Source organism: Toxotes jaculatrix, chromosome 5, assembly GCF_017976425.1.
Source record: "Toxotes jaculatrix isolate fToxJac2 chromosome 5, fToxJac2.pri, whole genome shotgun sequence".
Lineage (NCBI taxonomy): Eukaryota > Metazoa > Chordata > Actinopteri > Toxotidae > Toxotes > Toxotes jaculatrix.
Genome location: NC_054398.1, coordinates 9871896 through 9893273, shown reverse-complemented (window position 1 = coordinate 9893273; position 21378 = coordinate 9871896). Strand labels below are relative to the sequence as shown.

At 44.3% G+C, this 21378-nt stretch overlaps 2 protein-coding genes across 2 annotated transcripts in view; both read right to left on the bottom strand.

Moving 5' to 3' along the window:
• Nucleotides 1-6551, bottom strand: part of abtb2b (ankyrin repeat and BTB (POZ) domain containing 2b) — a 46706-nt gene extending 40155 nt beyond the window's left edge. The window contains exon 1 of the mRNA XM_041038354.1: nucleotides 5144-6551. Within this exon, the coding sequence (XP_040894288.1) occupies nucleotides 5144-6035 (892 nt within the window). The 5' untranslated portion in view covers nucleotides 6036-6551. The remainder of the gene's footprint in view (nucleotides 1-5143) is intronic.
• Nucleotides 6552-10912: 4361 nt separating this feature from the next.
• b4galnt4a (beta-1,4-N-acetyl-galactosaminyl transferase 4a) overlaps nucleotides 10913-21378 on the bottom strand; it is a 126393-nt gene continuing 115927 nt past the window's right edge. Inside the window, exons 9-20 of the mRNA XM_041039399.1 lie at nucleotides 21159-21225; nucleotides 19109-19273; nucleotides 18677-18786; nucleotides 17971-18071; nucleotides 17640-17713; nucleotides 15998-17546; nucleotides 15123-15502; nucleotides 14790-14943; nucleotides 14610-14682; nucleotides 13716-13869; nucleotides 13294-13420; nucleotides 10913-11146 (exon numbers count right to left, since the gene is read on the bottom strand). Of these exons, the coding sequence (XP_040895333.1) occupies nucleotides 11032-11146; nucleotides 13294-13420; nucleotides 13716-13869; nucleotides 14610-14682; nucleotides 14790-14943; nucleotides 15123-15502; nucleotides 15998-17546; nucleotides 17640-17713; nucleotides 17971-18071; nucleotides 18677-18786; nucleotides 19109-19273; nucleotides 21159-21225 (3069 nt within the window). The 3' untranslated portion in view covers nucleotides 10913-11031. The remainder of the gene's footprint in view (nucleotides 11147-13293; nucleotides 13421-13715; nucleotides 13870-14609; nucleotides 14683-14789; nucleotides 14944-15122; nucleotides 15503-15997; nucleotides 17547-17639; nucleotides 17714-17970; nucleotides 18072-18676; nucleotides 18787-19108; nucleotides 19274-21158; nucleotides 21226-21378) is intronic.

Sequence of the window (21378 nt, the reverse complement as noted above, 5' to 3'; positions counted from 1 at the left end):
AGCAAAATCTTATGTTAAGAAAGGATTTGATATCCTCCATCGTCTCGCCCTGATCCTCACCTTATCACGGCAGCAACCTCACCTTGTCATGGCAGCAAAGCTGGATTGCATTACCTCTTGCACCTCACTCGTAGTCTCACTCATTAAACCCACTGCTGAGTCATTATCAGCTACATTGCCATCCTACCTCTTTTTTTCCTTTTTGGCTGGAGTTGCTATAGCTACTGAAAAAGTGGGCAAGGTTGACAGAATAAAGGCTCTGGTAACCTGTGGCAACCAAGGACAAGAAGCCTAAGTAGTGATGGCCTGCGTCTGTATTTTCTGTCAATCATCTTCAAAGTAAAAATAAAGTTGCCCCCTCAACCCCTAACCAAGGTTTTGGAAGCTGGCCTTGGTCTGGACCACCATACGAGTAATTTGTCCTAGGTTTCATGAACACCAAGTGTAAAACCTGTCCAAGCTCAAGGTGCATGCTTTTGTCTGTAACAGTTTTCATCTGTATATAACAGTAAATAAATGCATAAAAAGCATTTAAATGACTGTAATACTGACAATTACTTTAATATTGTGAGTCCACCTGTCAACTGTAGAGTTATGGACTACATCCACTGGCTTCATGGCAAAAATGGCAACACTTTCCCTAAGTCCCCAGTCTTACATATTTTGCTATTTAAAAACACTAATCTTGGCAAGTATGACTACAATTGACCTCTGACTTTTGACCTTTGACACCTGAGATTTCAATAATATTTAAGAGTCCAACACAGGTGCATGTGGCAGTGCTGTCTCTAAGCCAGACTTTACATCAGTATGATGTGATGCACAGAGGTTTCTTTTGACAAAACCATTGCTACCATCTAGACAATGCACTAAGCTGTCTAGTCCAAGATTCCAGCCATCTTTCAGTCGTCCTGCTTCCCTCATTAGCTACGCAGGCTGTAACCCCAACTCAATGTAGAGGACAGATTCCCTTAAGACCCATAGCCAGGACTCCATGGTAATGCATGTGACACACTAGCTGCACATTTTCCAATTTAAACAAGCCAAATAAGCAAGCTAAAGTCTACTGTTCTCGTTGGACAGAATAAAGACTCAACCACTACTCTCCAGGAATGTGATTAGAAAGACTAAATCAAGATGCAAAGGAACAAATGCTTTCAAGTTGGCTGTCGCTATTTCTGTGTCTCTATTTGTGTCTATTGCCCTCTTTCCCTTGAGTATCTGTCATCCCCATCTTTCTTTGCTTCCTCCCTATCAGTGCTTTACTGTAAACAGTGTTAAGAAGCATGACTCACGCTGCTGTAATGTAATAGGAGGAGCGTGGCTTGAGATCAAAATAATGACTGCGAAGCTTCAAAGATAAGAGGAGCAAGTAAAGACAGGTTTCACACAGGGGGGTATACAATCTGTTAATAAGGTTATTTCACTTATACTGTTAATTAATTAATTTCACAAACTAAAGGGCCAGTGTCGAAAGGAAATGAAATCAGCTGGATCGTGAATCCATGTTATAGCCTGAAAAATCATTTGCGGTGTCATATCTGCATAAAAGCATTACTCACGACTTTCCAAGAATAGGCTATACCCACACAAGTACATTTAAGCACCCACAGATGAGCACACTGAAACACATGTGCACACCAGCACTCTAATAGGTTAGTGTTTTCACAGCTGGGACTGGACAAGAAGTCAGTGCAAACAGTGAAATGGACCGTTAATGTGTGTGTGTGTAGTGTGTGTAGCCTGAGGTGGTACATGCACACACGCATAACACTCTCAACCAAACATAAACTGCAGTGTTTAGTGAAAGATTAACCCTTATTATCTATTAAAGCTATATGACTTATGGTCTTAACTCTTTATGCACTGACCTGCTGACAGTGTTCACAAGGTTAACCTAAATTCATCGGTACAGTTATTCAGGGCAAACGCAGGCTTGTTGTTAATGCCTGGGCAAAATATGCTGCGTGCTGAACACGCACGCATCAAACACGGATGAACTCAAGTCTATTTCACCATAATGCCCTGATATGTTTTCCAAAACTGTATTTGATCCTGCTCCAGATTTGTGGAGCAGGGAGTGTATTTTCAGAGTGCTGGTTTCCCCATCTGTGTGACCACAGTGCTGGGCTGCTCTCCCTGCATCTTTCTGCCCACTGTTCCCACGCCTCTTTCTGGGCTAAATACATATTTAGGGAAATACTGAGCAGCAAATCATATGCCCTGTTCTCTCAGGGCACCCAAAACCTATTACTCACAGACTTTTTTTACTACCTTTATAGACTTGGAGCAGAAAAAGTGAACTTTGTTTTTTGTTAGTACTGGACCAAATCAAAGTTTATCTATCCAGGTAAATTCTGCTGAGCATGAATGCTCTCTTTCATCTAGTCCCTGCTGCAGGTTTGTGGAGCTGTTCACATTCAAGCCCTAAAACAGCCTTTTACAACCACAATCTTCCACTGCAAAGCTTGAACTGGGCCACTGAGAAAGTTAAAAGCCATCAAGGACCAGTGACCCTTGAGTCACTAGTTTGCATATCGAACTACTGGACCACTGCTAAAGCAGGTTAGGTGGGAAACAAATAGATGCAACAAAGTCTGAAAATATTTCAAAGGTTCCACAGAAAAACTCAAATGGGGCTGCATTTTAACAGGCATCTGTGTGCCAGTCATAAAGATCAATGATTTCATAGCCACTTCCACTGTCCATTAGTAAAGCTACTACTCTGCACTTTAAAATGCCCCACAGTACTATCAATACAAATTATACCAGGAAGAGCTCACTGATGCTATTTCCTTGTGAGAAGAAATTTATGACAAATGGATTCTTCTATATAGCGGTACTATACAGTGAGTTCAACCAGTTCTGTGGAGCCATTTGAACACATGCAAGGCAGGCTAAATAGGTTTCAAGGACTGTGTGTACGTGAATGTGCTCGTATGAGTGTGTGCATGAGTAATGAATAAGATCCTGGCACATCACAACTGAGTTCCTCTAATGCACTCCCTGTAGACCAGAAGAAATAAACAGATAAAGATGAAGATGAAGTGGACGTGAATGCAATGGCAGAAAAAGAGAGAGAGAGAGAGAGAGAGAGAGAGAGAGAGAGAGAGAGAGAGCCAAGAGTGAGAGTGAGCAAGAGAGGGCAGGAGGAGAGGAGGAAGGGAGGGAGGGAGTTTTCAGAATTGTTATTGGAGCCGTAGAAGTCATTTCTGACTTAAAGAGTTCCAGATGTGGGCCAGCCCCTGAGAAAAGGAAAGAATTGGAGAAACAGAGAGAAATCAAGAGGGAGGGAGGAGTATTTATCAGGCTATGCCCTTCCATATGATCAGCAGTCTACCCTTCCAATCTGAGTCTGGTTTGAAAGCGGAAAATGGGTCTTTGCTTTTGTGTACACGGATGGCTGTGGTGGGAAAGGGATTTCAGCAGGAGGGGGGCTGAAAGCCAGGTTTAGGGTGTGGGGTGTCAGGTGGTAAGGTGGTAGAGGGGTATGTGGGTTGCACGGCCCAGTCTTGGGCCTATAAAAAGCTGGGGTGGTCAGAATAATGGTCTGTTGTTATTACATGCCCGCACACACACGCACAAACGCACACACACATTGGTCTTTCTCAAAACCAGGGACTGAACTCACCAAAATAGGCCAGTCAAAACCCAACCGAAAGACATCTGGTTAAATACTGGGACAAAAGCTGCTCTTTAACTTATTTTGCAATGAAGTAGCTCCAACGCGAGCACATGGCCAGATAACAGAGACGTTCACTGCACTTCACTCTTTTTAGCACTTGAATGGTTATATGGACAGTGCATTAAGATGAAACCATTGGTTGCGGCATAGAATATGAAATCTAAGAATGAATAAGTGTGTGCATGAATGTTGTTGAAGAAATGTGTGTTAAGTGCTGATGGATCTAAGACCTTCAGAAAGTTGGCAGGATTAACCTCTTCTTCACATGCTGGCTGTGCTTGCGCAAAAAGGCTCTCCAGCATAATAACATCTTAACTTGGATCAATAGGGAGCCTTCTAATTGCAGCCCTGTAATAATAGCGATCACCACTTATTTTCCTCTCTCTCTCTCTGTTGTGTAATAGTGTATGTCCATGGATGTGTCCGCTAGTGTGCCCAGCTTCCCCAGCATTTGTTTTCAATCCCTCTGCGTTGGGTTAAGCTGCATGATCACACAACAAAGGCCTATTGTGCTACAGTAAAAAGCTCTGCTCCAGGGAGCTGGTAGTGGGCCACAAACAAAGGCTGGTTACATTGTCCCAACACAAGCTCATGAATCAATTCAACACTTGGCTGCCAAACAGCTGCGGAAAGAGTGCTCTGAGTCTACTAGGGTTTGACAAAGAGGCAAGAGAAAGAGGGTTGATTGTGGAGGGATGTGAGGGTGGAGGACACAAATGGACAGGGAGCAGGATGCACAGCTGGAGCTGGAAGAGAGAAGAGGGAGAGAGATGCAAGATATGTGGAGAAGGTGGTGGGTGAAGGGAATCTGTCCAACGTGAGGAGATAAGGGGAGCAGGATGAGGAAATGGAAGAAGGGAGGGATTTTGAAGGAGTGCAGCAAACGCAGCAAGAGGAAGAGAGGTGAAGTCAGCGTAAACAGAGAGCTGTGTAAACAGACAAGCCTCCTGCCTGGACACTGAAAGGCTCTCTTCACCCCCAAAATCACAACAGTAGACCGAGAGTGACATGTGAGGACTCAGTTTTGCCACTGACCAATAAGAGTTAAGTAGTTCAAATCAAATTTGGCTGTTCAACACAGAACCCAGCAGTCATTTCTCCAAGTACGACCTAGGTCAGAGAGAAAATGCTTCCTTTGTTCATATCAGATGTCTCTGCACTGTTATTTTCCTATTCTGACAGGTCAGATTAGCAACAAATCCATCAAATGTTCATGCACAAAATGCTGCCTTGTACCCAACAGCAGACCACATTTCACCTTTTCCACACGTGGACTGTGAGAAAGTGGAAAGTGGTGACCAGCTCTCTGGAAGGGGAGTGTGTGACAGAAAAAAAAAAGTTTGGGGTGAATTATGACATTCAATTTCTCACTCAGCAAAACAAACAATTCACACTCAAAGCCACAACACATGTCGTTGCTCTCAGAGAACTGAAAGGGGGACTTGAAAATATATTTACCACTGGCGTTCTTCCCGCAGATCAGGTGCTCATAGTGCTGCAGGACTCCCCACAGCTCCGCGTCATTGTTGACCACCACCTCCAGGGCCTCTGCACTCACTGGGGTGCATGCTGACCCTGAATCTGGCCCCGAGTGACCCCTCTCGGCTATCAGCACCCGGGCTCCTATCTCCTCCACCAAAGCCTCCATGCATGCTGTCAGACATATAGCCGCGTACTCGTGGATGCGCACGGAGATGCGGGTGTCCACCATCCAGCGGAAGAAGCGTCCCACGGAGAAGGAGAGGCCGCAGCGAGCAGACTTGCCCTTCCTCAGCAGCTCCCCAGCACTCATGCTGTACATGGAGATAGCCTTGACTGTAGCAGAGACGCAGTGGTCGGCCAGGGCCCAGCTGAGCACCAGCCTCATGGCGCTCTGGACCTCGAAGCGTGTGCAGCGGCAGTGCATGACGCTGAGACGCTGAGCCTCTCTGGAGATGCGGATCAGAGCCTTGCGGAGGAGAGCGGAGAGCCGCCTCACGGCCTCCGGGGAGAACACAGGTGTAGGTCCCCCTTTAATGCTCCCACTCTCGGCCACTTTGCGAAGTATCTTAGCCACCTCCTCTTCGGTCCAGGGGAACTCTTCCAGCTCAGGTAAGCGGGGGCACTTGGAGAAGATGTCCTCCGGATCTTCGGGGAGGACGGTGTTGACAGTGTCCCAGCTGTTGTTCCTGCTGTTCATGGAGCCGGAGTAGTACCACCAGTTGCCCCGGTGAGGGGCCGTCATGAAGGCCTGGGAGTTTGACTTAGAGGAGGATAGGCTGAGGGATTTGCAGGAGTCCCCCGCCCCGTAGCCAGAGTCCAGTGTCAGGTCCTCCAGGGTTTTCATGTGGACATTACTCAAACCAGCCATTGCTGTGAAACGGCTTTTTACGGGTGTGCTTTTGAAGAGCGGCAAACCTGGTCAGCGGTTTACCTGGAAGTCAAACAGTCGTCGAAACTCCCCGCCGAGCTGGATAAACTGGTTACACGGCGCCACACTTGTCAGACATGCTGCTTACAAGAGTTCAGTTTAGGATAGCGAAACAACGCAACTGCTCAAAAAGAAATCCTACTAGACGGGAGATTGTTAATCAAAACCGCCCAGTATTGTCGTCAACACACGGGACAGCAAGGGAAATTAAAGTTGCACCCGTCTCACCTTTCCCCCCGGGCAGCGCAGGGATTTAAACTTTCCTCCAGTGTCCACAGTCTTTTAAAAACAGGACGAAATATCTCCCCGATCTCTAAACACAGCCAGACCCGAGCTCGTGTGTAAAAAACAAGTCCAACGTAGCCGCTAAAAACACCGAAACTGGTTCGTTTCTGTTGCTAACCGTGGAAAAAGACTTCACCTCATCCGCTCTCCTGTCACGGTGCCTGCCTAGGAGAAGCCTGCCGGAGACACTCGGCTGCAGATGTGTGAGAGGAGGGACTTCCGCTGATTGACAACACGGAAGAAACCCGAACACCTATCAGAGGGGAGCCGACTTTTTGCGGCAGCCAATCAAAATCCGCTCACGGTGTTTCCTAAATTCAAGAGAAAAAGTAAACTTTGTTTCGCCTCAAATGTGCATCAAACAAATTCCCCTAACACGTGTGACCTACATAAAGTTGTATTTCTGCTTTCACGCACGAGTTGTGTACTTTTTCACACACACTGACGCAGCATCATTACACAAGTTGTATACCATTTCGGCTATTTTTGTGTTCACAATATTTTTTTGTTTGTTTGTTTGTTTTTTCCCCACCCACACCGACATTAAACACAAAAACGTGTAATCCAATCAATCTAATCTTGGTTTTTTGCCTGCACATTAGCTAATCTCTCACCTGCAGCCTGTAACACAAAGTCTGTAAGTCTGTAAATCTGTAAATCCCTTGGTAATGATGTAAGAGGTGGAGTAGTGTTTGTTTTGATTTGATGAGGCTTGGGGTTTTCACTGAAAGTGCATTTTAAAGGCTTACTTAGGACTGCACTGAAAATATAAGTGTTGTAATAGCACGAATAAGTATAAACAATATATCTCTCTTTTTTTTCATTTTTAACTATGTATGAGTTGTGTCCAGTCTTCTACTTTGTGCTCATTCAGTGCCAGTTCAGCAGAGGTAATGCCAAAAAAAAGTGGCAGCAGTTGTTTATAAGACAAAGGCAAAGTTTCTTGCAACACTGCACAGTTTGGATCATCCTGTGGTTCTGTCTGTTGTTTCTGGTTAGGTGGTGTAACACGGTTGAGGTGAAATAAACTAAACATGTCGAAGAGGCCTGTGACTACCTGCTTCTCATCACGCTGCACTCACATAGACAGGTAGGGTGTGTCTACAGAGTCCAACGCTATTACATAATAGGTTTAGGGCAGAACACTTACCCGACATGCCTGTGAGACTGCAACACGTTGTGAAAGTGACTGTAATGACTGTTTTCTTGCAGCCACGAAGGCCGGTAAGGTACAGCACATTCTATACCATATATGTTCTTAAAGTGGAAAAAGTGACTCTCAAACACATGTACACACTCAATCATCATCATCATAATCTATGAATCACTCAGTCAGGGGAGCTGAAAACAGAGTCAACCTTTCAGTCCACTCAACCTCCCCAGTTTTACAGTGTTAGTCAAATCTACTCTAAATGAGATCAGACGACACACACAGGGCGTGGAGGAGATCACAGGAGGTTAACGCTTGCCTCATCCAGACCTCATGTAGCTGTGGTGGTGGTGTGGTGCTTACCTCATGGTCTCCCTCTGTGCGTGTGCATGTTTGGGGCAGACGTCAAGCCAGCCCACCACCCTTGGCAAAGTGACACACTGGGGGGGGGGGGGGGGGGGGGGGGGTCAACAACTAAAATCTAAAAACTCTGCAAATGATTAAATGTGGTCTGAAAACCTGTCAGTCCTGCACGTAATGTTTGCTTTTCTCTCTGCATTGGTCATAAAACACAATGAATGTGATATTAGGTCAGTTTAAGCTATAATGGGGTAACTGGGTGGTGATGTCAGCCTCAGAGAGTAAAAACAGCAAGGTTTTCACATGATATCATATTTATTTTGCATTTGTAGCAAGGAACAATGGTGCATTACAGCCTGTTTAAAATCTTGGGAAATGTGCTTTAAGCAATATAGCTGAACACACACTTATAAAAAAAAAAAAGAGCTTAATAAATGAGCTTGACAGATCAGTAAGAGTTCTTGTGTCACATTCAGTTCTTATGGGCTGTACATTGCATTTTATGGATGTTTTACAAACCAGCTGAGCTTGATACAACATATTCCCTGGGCCAAAAAAAAGCTTTGTAATGTCACCTATCTGAAATGATCGTGTGTTCAAGAATGCTTGAATTCTTTGAATAAAGGAAGTGATCCCTGACACTATGTGGGTGTTTGTTCACATGCGTATGAGCATGTGACAGGGGGATTTTGAACAAAAAGTTTCATGTTTACTCATCCGTATTGCATCTTTGTTACCCCGCATTGAATCATCTCATAACTGCAACTAATTTGTATGTATTCATTGTCTTCATTTTCATGTGTTTCATGCCACTCAACTACTGTGCCTCTGCAGGTACAGTACATGTGTCTGTGTGGGTTGAGCACCACCATGTGGTCAGATCGGGGAATGGAGTTACTTCCATTTGTTGCAGCTGTTTCACAAAATAACATCAACAATAGGCAAAACAAACTAAAATTGAAAAAATGAAAACACATCTGAAAAATGATGTGGACGTAAGCATAAAATTTTATTTGCAAAAAACCAACAAATCAAAATAAAAGTACAATACATTCTTAAAACCTTTTCTCTACAAAACAATTTCACAGAAATTACCTTGGAATGTATATTCCTATTTTTTAATTTTTATGTTTCTTATATATATAGTCTTAAATCTAATGTGTGTTCTTTTGTTCTTTAAATAATCCCATGTCAGTGTTAAGTGACGAACAGTATAGACCTTTTTTCCTGTAGAGGCAAACAAAGGGTCTTGGAGGGCATTTTTGACAATCATACAGTCAATAACAGATCATTAGCTCTTATCCATATATATATCCAGCCTTGAGCCCTCCAGCCGCTCCCTGTCAATATAAGTACCATGTTGCATAAACAGAGGCATTAGGAGCCCGGCCTCCAGCCAAACTAATGGGAGCAGGTGGGGTCCTGCTGGACAGCAGCTGCCAGTGAGTCTCCATCGCACCTCCTGTTCCCTCTCAGTAGTCATTTGTACCATCTCTGTCTATCTCACCAATGGGGGCAACTGGCTTGCAAAGACCGCTCCTTCTTGCTTCTAAGGTAATATAACAAACAGACTGACACATCTGTAATCGGGTTAAGAGACACATTTTTCCTTCTTCTACAGTGTAACTGAATTTACAGTGACATTACAGCCTGCTGATAAATTATGTTATATTTCTGTCTGTCCCTGACCTCTTTTGTCATTAGAGTAGTTTAAAAACTGCCTGCAGCCAAACCCTGATAAAGGCACACATTTGTGAAACAGCCATACCTTGCCACATCCTGTCCGACACATGAACTGGTCTCCCCTGTGCTGGAGCTTTATACAAGCTTAAAAGAAGAGTGTCAGTGTTTTCAACAGCTAAGCATTCCCTGTCTCTGTGGCATTTTAATATGAGAGATAAAGTTTTAATCCCCCAAATCCAATATTTGAAATGCAATACTCAAGTCAGAAAATGCTCAAAATAATGGTGTGACAGCTTGTTGTGTTGTAGTCCTCAGCTCCCCTTCTGTTACAATATTATGTTCCAGTTGACAGTGAAGTCAGGGATCTGGAGGGAATGGAGGATACTATCAGTAGAGTTTAAAATTGTAAACTATTCACAAATTCAGTGTTTTAGAACAGAAAATAGCACCCCCAAAATGAATCTTTTACATAACTAACCGCAGAACAAATTTCAGTTAATGAACCAAAAATTAATCAAGTCATAACCCATAGCTAGCATTAACCTGGGTGTAGTACATAAACTGATATTACAAAACAGCAGCAGGGCTACTTATAATGTTTGAACAGATACAAATACACAGATTAGCATGACACTGAAAATGAATTGAAGATAAAAGAGATCCGGAGGGAGAGAGAGGGACAGAAAGAGTCATAAAGATGATGAGTCTGTCAGTATCTGTCTGGAAAAAGGGCTTTTCTGAATAGAAAACTTTCTGTGTTTCGTAATATCAGATATCAGGAAAACGTCAGCACCTCGGTCATACTGGTTAATGATATTCAACAGGTAGTAGTTGATGTATTTAGAAATACCGTTTACCAAAGCCATAGTTCCTCTACTCAAGCTACGCCACCATGTCTGAATCTATCTGAATAACATGTTGACACACATTCTATAAGGCTCCCATGTGAGAGCGTGTTAGAAAAAAAGATCTTAGGTTGTCTTCACATCTCCTTGTTAGAAAAAGGTGCTTCCTTTCATCATAAGCACACACAAGCGGCAACACACCCACACACACTTATACAGTATATGTACAGTACGTACTCACGCATACACACAAACACCCAGACCCACACACACAAAAACAGCTGCTTTCCAGTCCGTCTGAAAACATTGCACCAAAAAAGGGCAGAGAGAAGGAGAACAAAAATAACTCTCTTCTCTCTGTACAGTAGTTCAGTCAGTGAGGCAAATCGATGACTCAGGTCTGTCTGCATAAGCAGATCATTTCCAAAGTTCACATTTGGACTCCTCATACAGACAAGTTTACAAGAGGGGCCGAAACGGAGGCTTCACTTAAAGGAGCCTGGTTTTAAAAAAAAAGGCAGAGTTCAGGCAGTGAGCGAGCTACCGAAGGTCTCTCTCTCACACACAGTGGATCTGCAGGTAGGCTTTAGGATCCTCCGACCAGCAGGGAGCGCTATCCCTTAGGAGTTTTCTTGTTTTGGGCGTTCCACATGCCTCGTTTGGAGTGGTAGTAATGAAAGAAGTTCCTCAAACGAAGTCTCTCTACCTCCAAACCATTCTGCAGCACCCTAGAGGGAGGAGAAAGGAGAAACACTGGGTTGAAAGAGTTTTTTCAGGGTTTCTGCGGCGTTGACCAAATTAAAAGCAATACTTTTTAAAAAATTTTTGCAGGGAATTCAATTCAATAATTTTGTCACAGTCATACTGGTCAAATAATGGTGGAAAACAAACAATCAGGGCTACAATTATTTATTAAGTACATGGATTTATTGACACTCCTATCATATTTTTATCAGTAACTCCCAGCTGTGTGTAATAATTATTCTTAGTAATATAATTAAGCTATTAACATGACCTGGACCATTTATGTATTACTGAACAAACCTACGGGGCACTGTATGAAGTGACTAATATTTCTTGTTTGAAAATCAGAGAGCTTAATTAAAAAACTGGATAGGCAAGCAAAACTATCCCCGAGAGACACAAAATAACCAAAAAGAACACAAAGGCCACAGAGAAATGATAATGGCCACAAAGGGATACAAAAGTACTGCAAAGAAGACAGACAGACATAAAACCACCACACAGAGATGCACAAAGAGACACAAAAAGGGAGGGAAATGAATTTGATGCTTTGTGAGACTTTTCAAGGCCTGCATCAAGGGAATAAAAGACTGGGACCCCAGCAACTGTAACCAAGAGCTGCCTTCAACAGCCTGTTTAAACATTCTTTTTCTGCCTTTATTAAAGGGTCAGTTCAGGGTCAGGTTGTGACTTAGCTATCTCTGAGATTTCTGCCCTCTTGCAATGCTGGAATCTTAAAATCTGCACAAATTAAACAAGAGGTACATGAGAAAATCAAGTCATTTTGTAAAAGTAGCCACCTTTTGCCTTGATGACAGCTTTGTTCACTCTTGGCATTCTCTCAATGAGTTTCATAAGGTAGTCACCTGGAATGATTTTCAATTAACAGGTGTGCCTTGTCAAGAGTTCATTTGTTGAATTTCTTCCCTTCTTAATGTGTTTGAGACCATCAGTTGTGTTTTGAAGAAGTACGGTTGGTACACAGCTAACAGCCCTATTTGACTACTGTTATAATCCATATTATGGCAAGAACCACTCAGCTAAGTAAAGAGAAACAACAGTCCATCATTACTTTAAGACATGAAGGTCAGTCAATCAGGCCTTCATGGTCGAATTGCTGCAAAGAAACCACTACTGAGGAAGAACAACAAGAAAAAGAGAATTGTTTGGGCCAAGAAACACAAGGAAGGGAAATTAGACCAGTGGAAATCTGTACTTTGGTCTGATGAGTCCAAATTTGAGATTTTTGGTTCCACTCGCAGTGTCTTTGTGAGACGCAGAAAAGGTGAGTGGATGGTTTCTACATGTGTTGTTCCCACCGTGAAGCATGGAGGAGGAGGTGTGATGGTGTGGGGGTGCTTTGCTGGTGACACTGTTGGTGATTTATTCCAAATTCAAGGCACACTTAACCAGCATGGCTACCAGAGCATTCTGCAGCGACATCCTTTGTTTTTCAGTAGGACAATGACCCCAAACACACTTCCAGGCTATGTAAGGGCTATTTGACCAAGATGGAGAGTGATGGAGTGCTGCGTCAGATGACCTGGCCTCCACAATCACCTGGCCTAAACCCAACTGAGATGGTTTGGGATGAGTTGGAGTGAAGGCAAAACAGCCAACAAGTTTCCTCTGGGAACTCCTTCAAGACTGTTGGGAAACCATTCCAGGTGACTACCTCATGAAACTGACTGAGAGAATGCCAAGAGTGTGCAAAGCTGTCATCAAAGCAAAAAGTGGCTACTTAGATGAATCTAAAATATAAAACATATTCTGGTTGGTTTAACACTTGTTGTTAACTACATAATTCCATACGTGTTCCTTCATAGTTTTGATGTCTTCAGTGTGAATCTACAATGTAGAAAGTAATAAAAATAAAGGAAAACCACTGAATGAGAAGGTGTGTCCAAACTTTTGACTGGTACTGTATGTTTATGGCCAAAATCTAAGGAACATCTGTACATCATAAAGGAATCTGGTCCATCACAACTACCATTACAAAGCATATAATATTTAACAACAACTTCAAAAGTTACCATGACATTGAGTGAACATCTCTCTGACACAGTTTCAACAAAAATGACCTGTGTGACCTTCTAGTAGGGGTTATTGTGTTAGCTTGTTGCTGGGTTACCTGTCTAGAAGCTCCCAGTCCTCTCCACCCCAGCGGTCTTTGAATTCCTCTGTGTTCATCCCTCCAATCTTATCAAAATCTGACTTGTAGATTCCAAACAGGCCAAAGCCATTTACCTCCCAGTAACCTGCAAAAGAGACGACAAAAAATTATGTTAAAAAGCAACCATGAGTCCCACTGCATGCTGTTGAATCAACAGTGATTATGATAAAAGGAAAGTCTGATGCTTCTGATGCAAATCTGTTTATTATGGATGTAAATTGAAAACATGTATTATGAATTCAAAGTAGATGTCTGTAACTGAGGAATGAGTTTGAGTGATGAGTTTAAATATGTTAATATATGAGCGTGATGGCACGTCTGTGCGAACACAAACGTGAGCCTGCATGCACTTAATGTGTGTGTGTTTATTTGTGTGTTACCATCAGGCTCCTGTGGTGAACTGCCGCAGCTGAGTCTCATGACAATGGGAGCAAACGCAAGGCGTCCCTCGACACAGTGCTTCCTGATGCTTTCCAAGATGTTGAGAGGGAAGTGGATGTGCAGATCACACAGGAAAACGATGCTGTGACTATCCTGCAAAGGGAAATGCAAACAAACAGTAATGTACACATTCATTATGTCTGAATAAGCTCTAAATCTTTCCTATGTCTGGGAAAAAGAAAAGTGTGTGTGAATGATTCTGTCTGTATGAGCTGGTGCAAATTTGTGTGTATGAGAGTGTGTGTTCACATGCGCCTAATATGGGATTTTAGGATTAAAGAGAGTGGAGACGTCTGGGCTCAGCATCAGTGGCTTGTCTTCACTCCAAGAGCCTGCAGGTCATTCAGACATGAGTGACAGCCCTGTCATCCCACCGTGACAGCACTGACACTCAACTGACGGATCAACGTCTGTCCAAATTTCCAGCCGCTTCACGCCCCTGATGCATGCACGTGCGTGTGTGATAGAGAGACAGCCAGGGAGTGGCGTAAGAGCACATGCACGCAAATAACCTGTGAAAGGGAGTGGATGTGACAGCTATGGTATACACACGACAGAGGAAATGCAGCTAACTGTCTAAGCGATTCCCTGTCATCCACAGCTGGGCTCTGTGGGAGAGGGAGAAGGGAAGCAGGAGGAGGCTCGGAGATAAGGCCAAGATCCGCAGCCTGTGACAGACCGGCCTAGCTGTGATATATTCATTATGCATGAGTGTTCTTTCCGTCTGTCCATCAGCCAGTAAAGGTCATGTGGTCAGTGAGAGCGGCCAACCTTCAGCGAGTGGCTTTTTCCTGCCAGTTCACATATTGTTGTCTTGTGTTTCTTTTTCTAACCTCAATAGTGTCCACTCCGATCTGCAGTCCTGCTGAGCGCTCAAAGTTCCCCTCTCTCCTAAGATACTCGTATCTGTCAAAACAAAAATATACACACAAATCACAGCCGTTAAAATATTGTAAAATATTATTTTTTTTACATCATAGCACACTCACATTCCCACACACACACACGCAAACCTTGGTACACTGCTTTCTCTAAGTGCCTGCTCCACATCCATGTCTTCACTCTCAAAGTCGACGATGATGATGCTGAAATTGTCATCCTTGGTCTGGCGGTGAAGATTCTCCATGTCAGAGATAAACTGCTGCACCCACCGAGCTTGGTTTTTCACTGACGGGTGGTAAGAACAAAGGCAAAAGTAGACTGCAAGTTAGAGAAGCCAAAAAAACATATGATTCTCTTAAACATTTCCTCTTCTGTTGTTATTTTGCTTGTATTGTATTTGCATGTGCTGAATTTCTCAGGATGAGTGGAAAATAAATGAGTGCAAAATTACACTACTGACTGACCTGGCACCACAAAGTGCACCATGACATCTCTCCTCCACTGCAGCATGACCGGCTGACAGAGCAGAGGCTTAGCATAGGCGGTACTCCAAGGTGTCGCTCCGGGCCGAGCGGGGGACTTGGTAGAGGGTGGGGGCGGTGGGGTGGCAAGGCTGGATGTGGCAGGGGAGGGGGCAGAAGCTGGTGCAGAGGCAGGGGCAGAGTCAGTGTTCTCTAGACTTTCCTCCCCTTGCCTGCCGCGGTGGAGCAGAAGGTAAATGTATTCTGACAGACGAACCACGCTGCGGCCCCTCTCCATAAGCTCCAGCTCTACCAGGTAACGGTTCCCTCTCGCCGAGTCGCGCCGCTTCTCGACGTTGATAATTCGCAGCAGGGTATAGATCCTGGGGCACAAACACAAAATAAAGTTTGAGAAAACACAGACAGGTTGTATATGCTCTGAAACATAACATGAAAGAAAACGAAAAGGCTGAAAATCGAGAAAACTGTTCCTTATATCATTCTCAGAACTGGATTAATTGCTGTCTGACTGTAGGCAGACCACTTCAGAAATGATGCTACTCATTATCTGTGGTGCTGTGAAGCCAGCGCGGTGTAATGTGGGAGGAGAATGAAAACAGAGAAAAGTTAATGGCCAAGACACTTCACACAAACAACATCAAGGTTTGTAAGCACTGCTGCAGAAAATAGTAATCAGCGCATAGAGGTCTGCTAACATTAAGTCAAAGCACCAGGGCATGACCAATGTGTTCCCTGAAATTACTTCTAGCTTTACATAATAGTTAGCAAAAGAAACCACATCTGAATTTACAAGGTTATAGAGAAACATAAGCCTTTTTAGTCTCACATTATTCTCACTCCCTCTCATTTATCCTCACCCTCCATTGCGTTCGTTGAGTTTCTCCATGTACTGCGCCAGCACGTCTACCACCTCGCTCTCTGCCAGCTGGAGGTTGCCAGACACATTACAGCGGAGGTCATTCCAGTCAGACCGTAGGAGCTCAAAGTCCATCGGATTGACTGAGAAGGTTCTCTGCCAGTTGATGCTCTCCTCTGCCCAGCCTGGCCGAGCCTCGACCTCCTCGTAGCTGTAGTCTGATATCTCGCCCTCCTCTGGCTCTGGCTCCGGGTCGGGGTCAGGGTCAGGATTAGAGCGGTCTGGATCCTGTTCGAGTTCTGCCGGGTTGGGGTCTGGGTCTGGCTGCTGCTGGGACTCTGTGATCTCTGAGATCCTGAGGTAAGAGGTTACTCTCGATTGACCTTGGGGCACGTTTTCTGTGGAGTTTAACCTTGGCAGGGTAACTGGAGGAGGGGGATCTTGGTGATGGGATTTTGGGGTCAATGGACCATCTTTGCTGGGTAGATCAGCTGTGACAGTAGTCTTTAAATCCCGATGCTCCCCTTTCCTCTTGCTTTTCTCTGGATATTTTGCCACTGCTGCCCTCCTGGCAGACTTCTGTACGCTTTCATTCTGTATGTTGATGCTTCCATTGTGAAGTGACATCTTACCCTCTTTTGTGGGGGGGTTGGGCCAGAGCTGAGGGGCACTAACAAGGTTCCTACCTCCTGTCACCCCTCCCCCAGCATGTCCTTTGGCACCAAGGTTGACCAGCCTTGTGGTTTTCCCAGTTTGGTACAAAAAAACTCCTGGGAACACTTCTCTCGGGTGGCGAGATGCCCTCTCCTCCCTCCTCTCTCGACGCTGCTCCCTCTCCTTCTCCCTCGCCCTCTCCTTGGCAGGCCGAGGCCTGGTGATGTAGATCTTGTTCTCCTCCTTCTTGTTTCCAGCCAGCTTGTTGCTGTTGTCATAAGGGTTGTTGCTATGGGCAGAGTTGCTGAGGATCTGCTTTGCACGGCTGGCAAGGGCAGAGAAGGAGGACTTCTGGGGGAAAAGGAGTGAAGACTTGCTCAGTTTAGGTGGAGTCTCAGCTCCTTTCTCTCCTCCTCCTCCTCCTCCTTCTCCACCACCTGTTCCTCCTCCTTTCCTGCCAGGGCCCTGCTCAACAGGACCAGTGTGAATCCAGGACAAGGAGCGACCCCGGACCACACTGTCGGTATCAGGCTCAAGCACCCTGGACTGGGGCTCATCAAGTCTCTTTCTGGAGTCCTGTCTCATGTTTCCTCTTGTATGATCTCGTCCCCAGTCTCTGTCCAAATCCCTACCCATCTGTCTATCTCTGTGAAGAAAGTGTCTCCTTTCTCTGCGGCGTATGATACTGTTGACTGCTCCCTCCTCCTCTTCGTCGGGGTCCACCTCCTCTTCCTCCCCTTCTCGGCCAGCTGGTGTGGGCCCAGGCTTTGAGTGCTGATGGGAGGGGTTGGAGGTGTGGCTGGTCTGGCTGGGATGAGACAGCTTCTTAGGTGACTGTGTGCCAACGATCTCTGCCTCATCCTCTCCCTCTACCACTTCTTCTTCCTCTAGGAAATCTGGATGACACAAAGTTGACTGAGTGCGTGTACATGTGCATTTATATTTGTCTCCATGTGTGCAGGAGTGTGTGTTTGCTCATTATTAGTTACCATCTGGGTTTGGGAAGAAGAAAGGTCTGTCATCTTCCTCCTCATCCATCTTCATGTATTTGTAGAAACCAAACCTGGCAGACGCAGCAAGAGGCCACACATACATACACACACCACACACACACACACACACACACACACACACACACACACACACAGCATGAGACACATGCATTAACAGGGGGTTGAAGTTTCAGTGAGTCTTCAAATTGCCACCAAATTCAGACACTTGAACAGCTAGTCTGAATAATAAGTGTACTCGCTCATATATACAAGACAGAGATAAATGTTCCCTTAGCCTTCCGTGAGATAAAAGCAATAATGTCCTTACTTCTCTAAATAGATAGGAGACTCTCTGTAGAAACATTTGTTCTCTCGCTCCATGTGGGTGAGACGTGTGAAGTCGTTGGGGTAGACGAAGGACAGATAAACCTGAAGAAAAGCACAATGTCAATCAAAGATGAAATGAGGCTAAAAAAACACAGATAAAGGACTTAATTCTCATTTAGCCGTATTCTGTGGGGATTAGATTAATTAAAATCAGCCACTTGCTCGACATAATACTGCATGTTCTTACGTTGATTCCTGTCAAAATCTAAAATGGATTTGCTGTGTTGGTGTAGTTCGTCGTTTCCAGCTTGTCATTTGTCTCTGCAGCTGCTGCAGTAACTCGTGTTGCCCTAAAGAGGGGAGTAGCGCTCAACGCTACCTGCCACCTGCTTCACTATTGTGTTTTCTTATAAATAGAGAAATGCCGTGGCAAAGTCCAACCCAGCATGGACTTAGCTCCTCTGCTCCTTTGTTCTTTGTCCAGCTGGTCTCAGCGTGAGGGAAGTATACTGAGAACACTAATGAATTACAGACTACTGCTTTAACTGGATGCACTTCCAATGACCCCATAGGGATAATTTTAGCAAAAACTGCCACTTAATAACACACACTGTCTCACACAGAGTGACACAGATAAATACATCATCACACACCCTGAGCAGCAGGTCTTTTTGCAATCCAGAGGGGTTGAATGAGATGTGACTTACAAACTGCAGGCCCTGATACCGTGCGATGGGAAAATCTTTGACTACGTAGGTTGGGGAGTAGAGGCAGGCCGGCAGGACGTTTTCCAGGCGGGAGGGGTCGATCATAGGAGCTGAGGCGCGAGACAGAGACAAAGAGGAGGCAAATATTTGAGATCTTGGACAAAAAAAAAAAAAACATGTATATGGAGTTCTGGTTTCAACAAGAGTCAGAAAGCAGGGAGATGATCGGGGCAATGACAGAAAAAAGGAGGGAAACACAGCCAGTCGGATGAAATGACAGTCTGAATACAGCTACAATGACAGCCAGGCAGACTGTGAGCCAGACAGTCAGGCAGACAGTCAGTCAGTCAATCAGAGAAAATGATAGGCCAGAAAACCAGGATGAGGACTAGAAAAAGGGGGGCAGTGTGAAATGGTGACTGGCAGATTTACTGCTGTAGAAGGTGTCCCTGGGGTCTGGCTTCAGCATATCTGCTCCGTGCTGCATGACACTGCCTCCTTCCAGACCCTGGGGCTGAAACTCCTCTGGGAGACGGATGTGACTGGCCAAGGTCTGGGGGATGTGGTCCACACTGTTCATCTTCAGATTGGACTCATCTGGAAAGATACAGAAAAAGTGAGAGAGCGAGCCGCAGAGTGAGGCAGAAATGGGAGTGAAGAGGGAGATGAGGGAATGAGGAGGATTCATTATTGCATTCACTGCTTTGATTTTCTTGACGATGGACAAATTTGATGTTTGCTGTCGGAAGGAAAACATTATGCACATCATCTGCGTCACAACCATCATAAATTGTTACCATGAAAAGGTGGAGAATGGGGAGAGAAAAGACAGAAAAAGAGGCAGAGAGGAAAGAAACAAAGGAAGCAAATGGAGAGGAGTGCAGGAACAAAAGCTGAAGTGAGCGAATCAGAAAAAAGTTGGAAGAAAACAAAAACAGAGTAGAGGAGAGTCATAATTATACCAATCGATCGCAGGGAAGGAGGAGAGAGCATGTGTGATTAATGGTATGTCAAGAGCAAGGCCTGATGTGAGAAATGCTTTATAATTAACAGGGTGGTCAGCATCATTTTTATCCTCCAGGGGGGTGGAGTGTGCACATTCAGTGTGTGTGTCTCTGTGTGCACTCTCTGCACAGAGAAAGCCTTCTTTTTTTAGACTTCTCTCTTCTAACGATGAGACATCTGTTGATCACATCTTACCTGGTTTCGACTACACACAATCCCCAGGAAGACTAACTGATTATCTGTGTTACTGAGATCCTCAAAACAAGCAAACAGAAAAAGAAAACAATGGATCTCTTCTTTTCTTTCTTTTGATTAATTTGCATCGTGTTTGACATGAAGCAGTTGGTTATAATAAAAGTACAGAATTAGCTTCTGTAAAGAACAGATACTGAGCTGGACCCCATCCACATGGTAGTATCACTCAAGCATGGCTTCTGTTGATTCTTTTGTGCTAATTTAAATGTTTTTCCCTGTCTGTAGTAAAAGTCAGACTGTGTGTTTGTGTGTGTGTGTGTGTGTGTGTGTGTGTGTGTGTGTGTGTGATTTTGTAAATTCATTAACTGCAACCATCTGGGTTGCGCTTTTATGTGTATTTTCACTGATTGTGAAGTGAAATATTATCACACCAATTAAGAGATGTATTTGGCTTGAGCACACAAGAAAAAATTGAAATGTCATGTAATGCACTGTGAACAATTATGCTGACATAATATATAATCATTTCAAAAACACAACAATACACAATTAAACCATCAAATAAATGGAAACGGAATATGAGCTGAAAAAGTTAGTTCAGGATCGTTTGTTGATTGAAAGCCAATCAATTAAAATGAATAACTCGGGGAACAAGTATCTCTGGACAAGCCAAATTTTTCTTTTCTTTTTTTTTTTTTCACTGCCAAACAGGGATGAATATTAAACACCTTCCACTGTGACAAAATGAAGAAAACCAGCGAGGGAGAGAGCGTGACATAGAGGGAGGAGAAGGGATGGATGGGTGGAGAGAGCCAGATGAGCCAGATTCTTCTCTGTCATAGCTGGTCCTAAACAAGAAGGCAGCATTTGACACACATCCGAAGAACACTTTGGCTTTGCCCAAAATGACAACTGCACACATCATTTTCTGTGCAGCTGGAATTTTCCCTTGTTAGCGATACTGAATCCCTGTGTCACACTGCTATTCTTGGAGCTACACAGGTTAGACAACTACTCAGAAGCTTGAGCTCTCATCTCTGCTACGAATGACACCTTTAGAGAAAAAGAAGGCATCTGTTAGATTCCGTATCTTCCCTTTGGCCTCACGTCCAGAAATATTCCATGCCAAGGAAATAAAATGAGAGTTTGAAAGGAGAGAGGGACATCTCGGTTCAAAAAAGGAGTCTCGTTCTTTTTTAGATTTATGATGAAATTTCTTTTCTTACGAAGATGAGAGAATAGCTTTCCATGCAATGCATTAGCAGGGCGGCAAAACACTTACCTGTGTACAGGGAGATGTAGGCTGAGTCTATCACTTCATATTTCAGACCAGGGAGGTATGGACGCCACTGTGTGTGAAAAGAGAGAGGAAGGGAATGAGCGAGAAGAGAAAGCTAAATGCCAGCACGTGGAAAGTAAAAGGTGAGCACAAGTCGTCCATCACTGTTTGTGGGCTAAACTGTGACACTCTGAGTTATTGATCTTAGCAACATCACAGGATC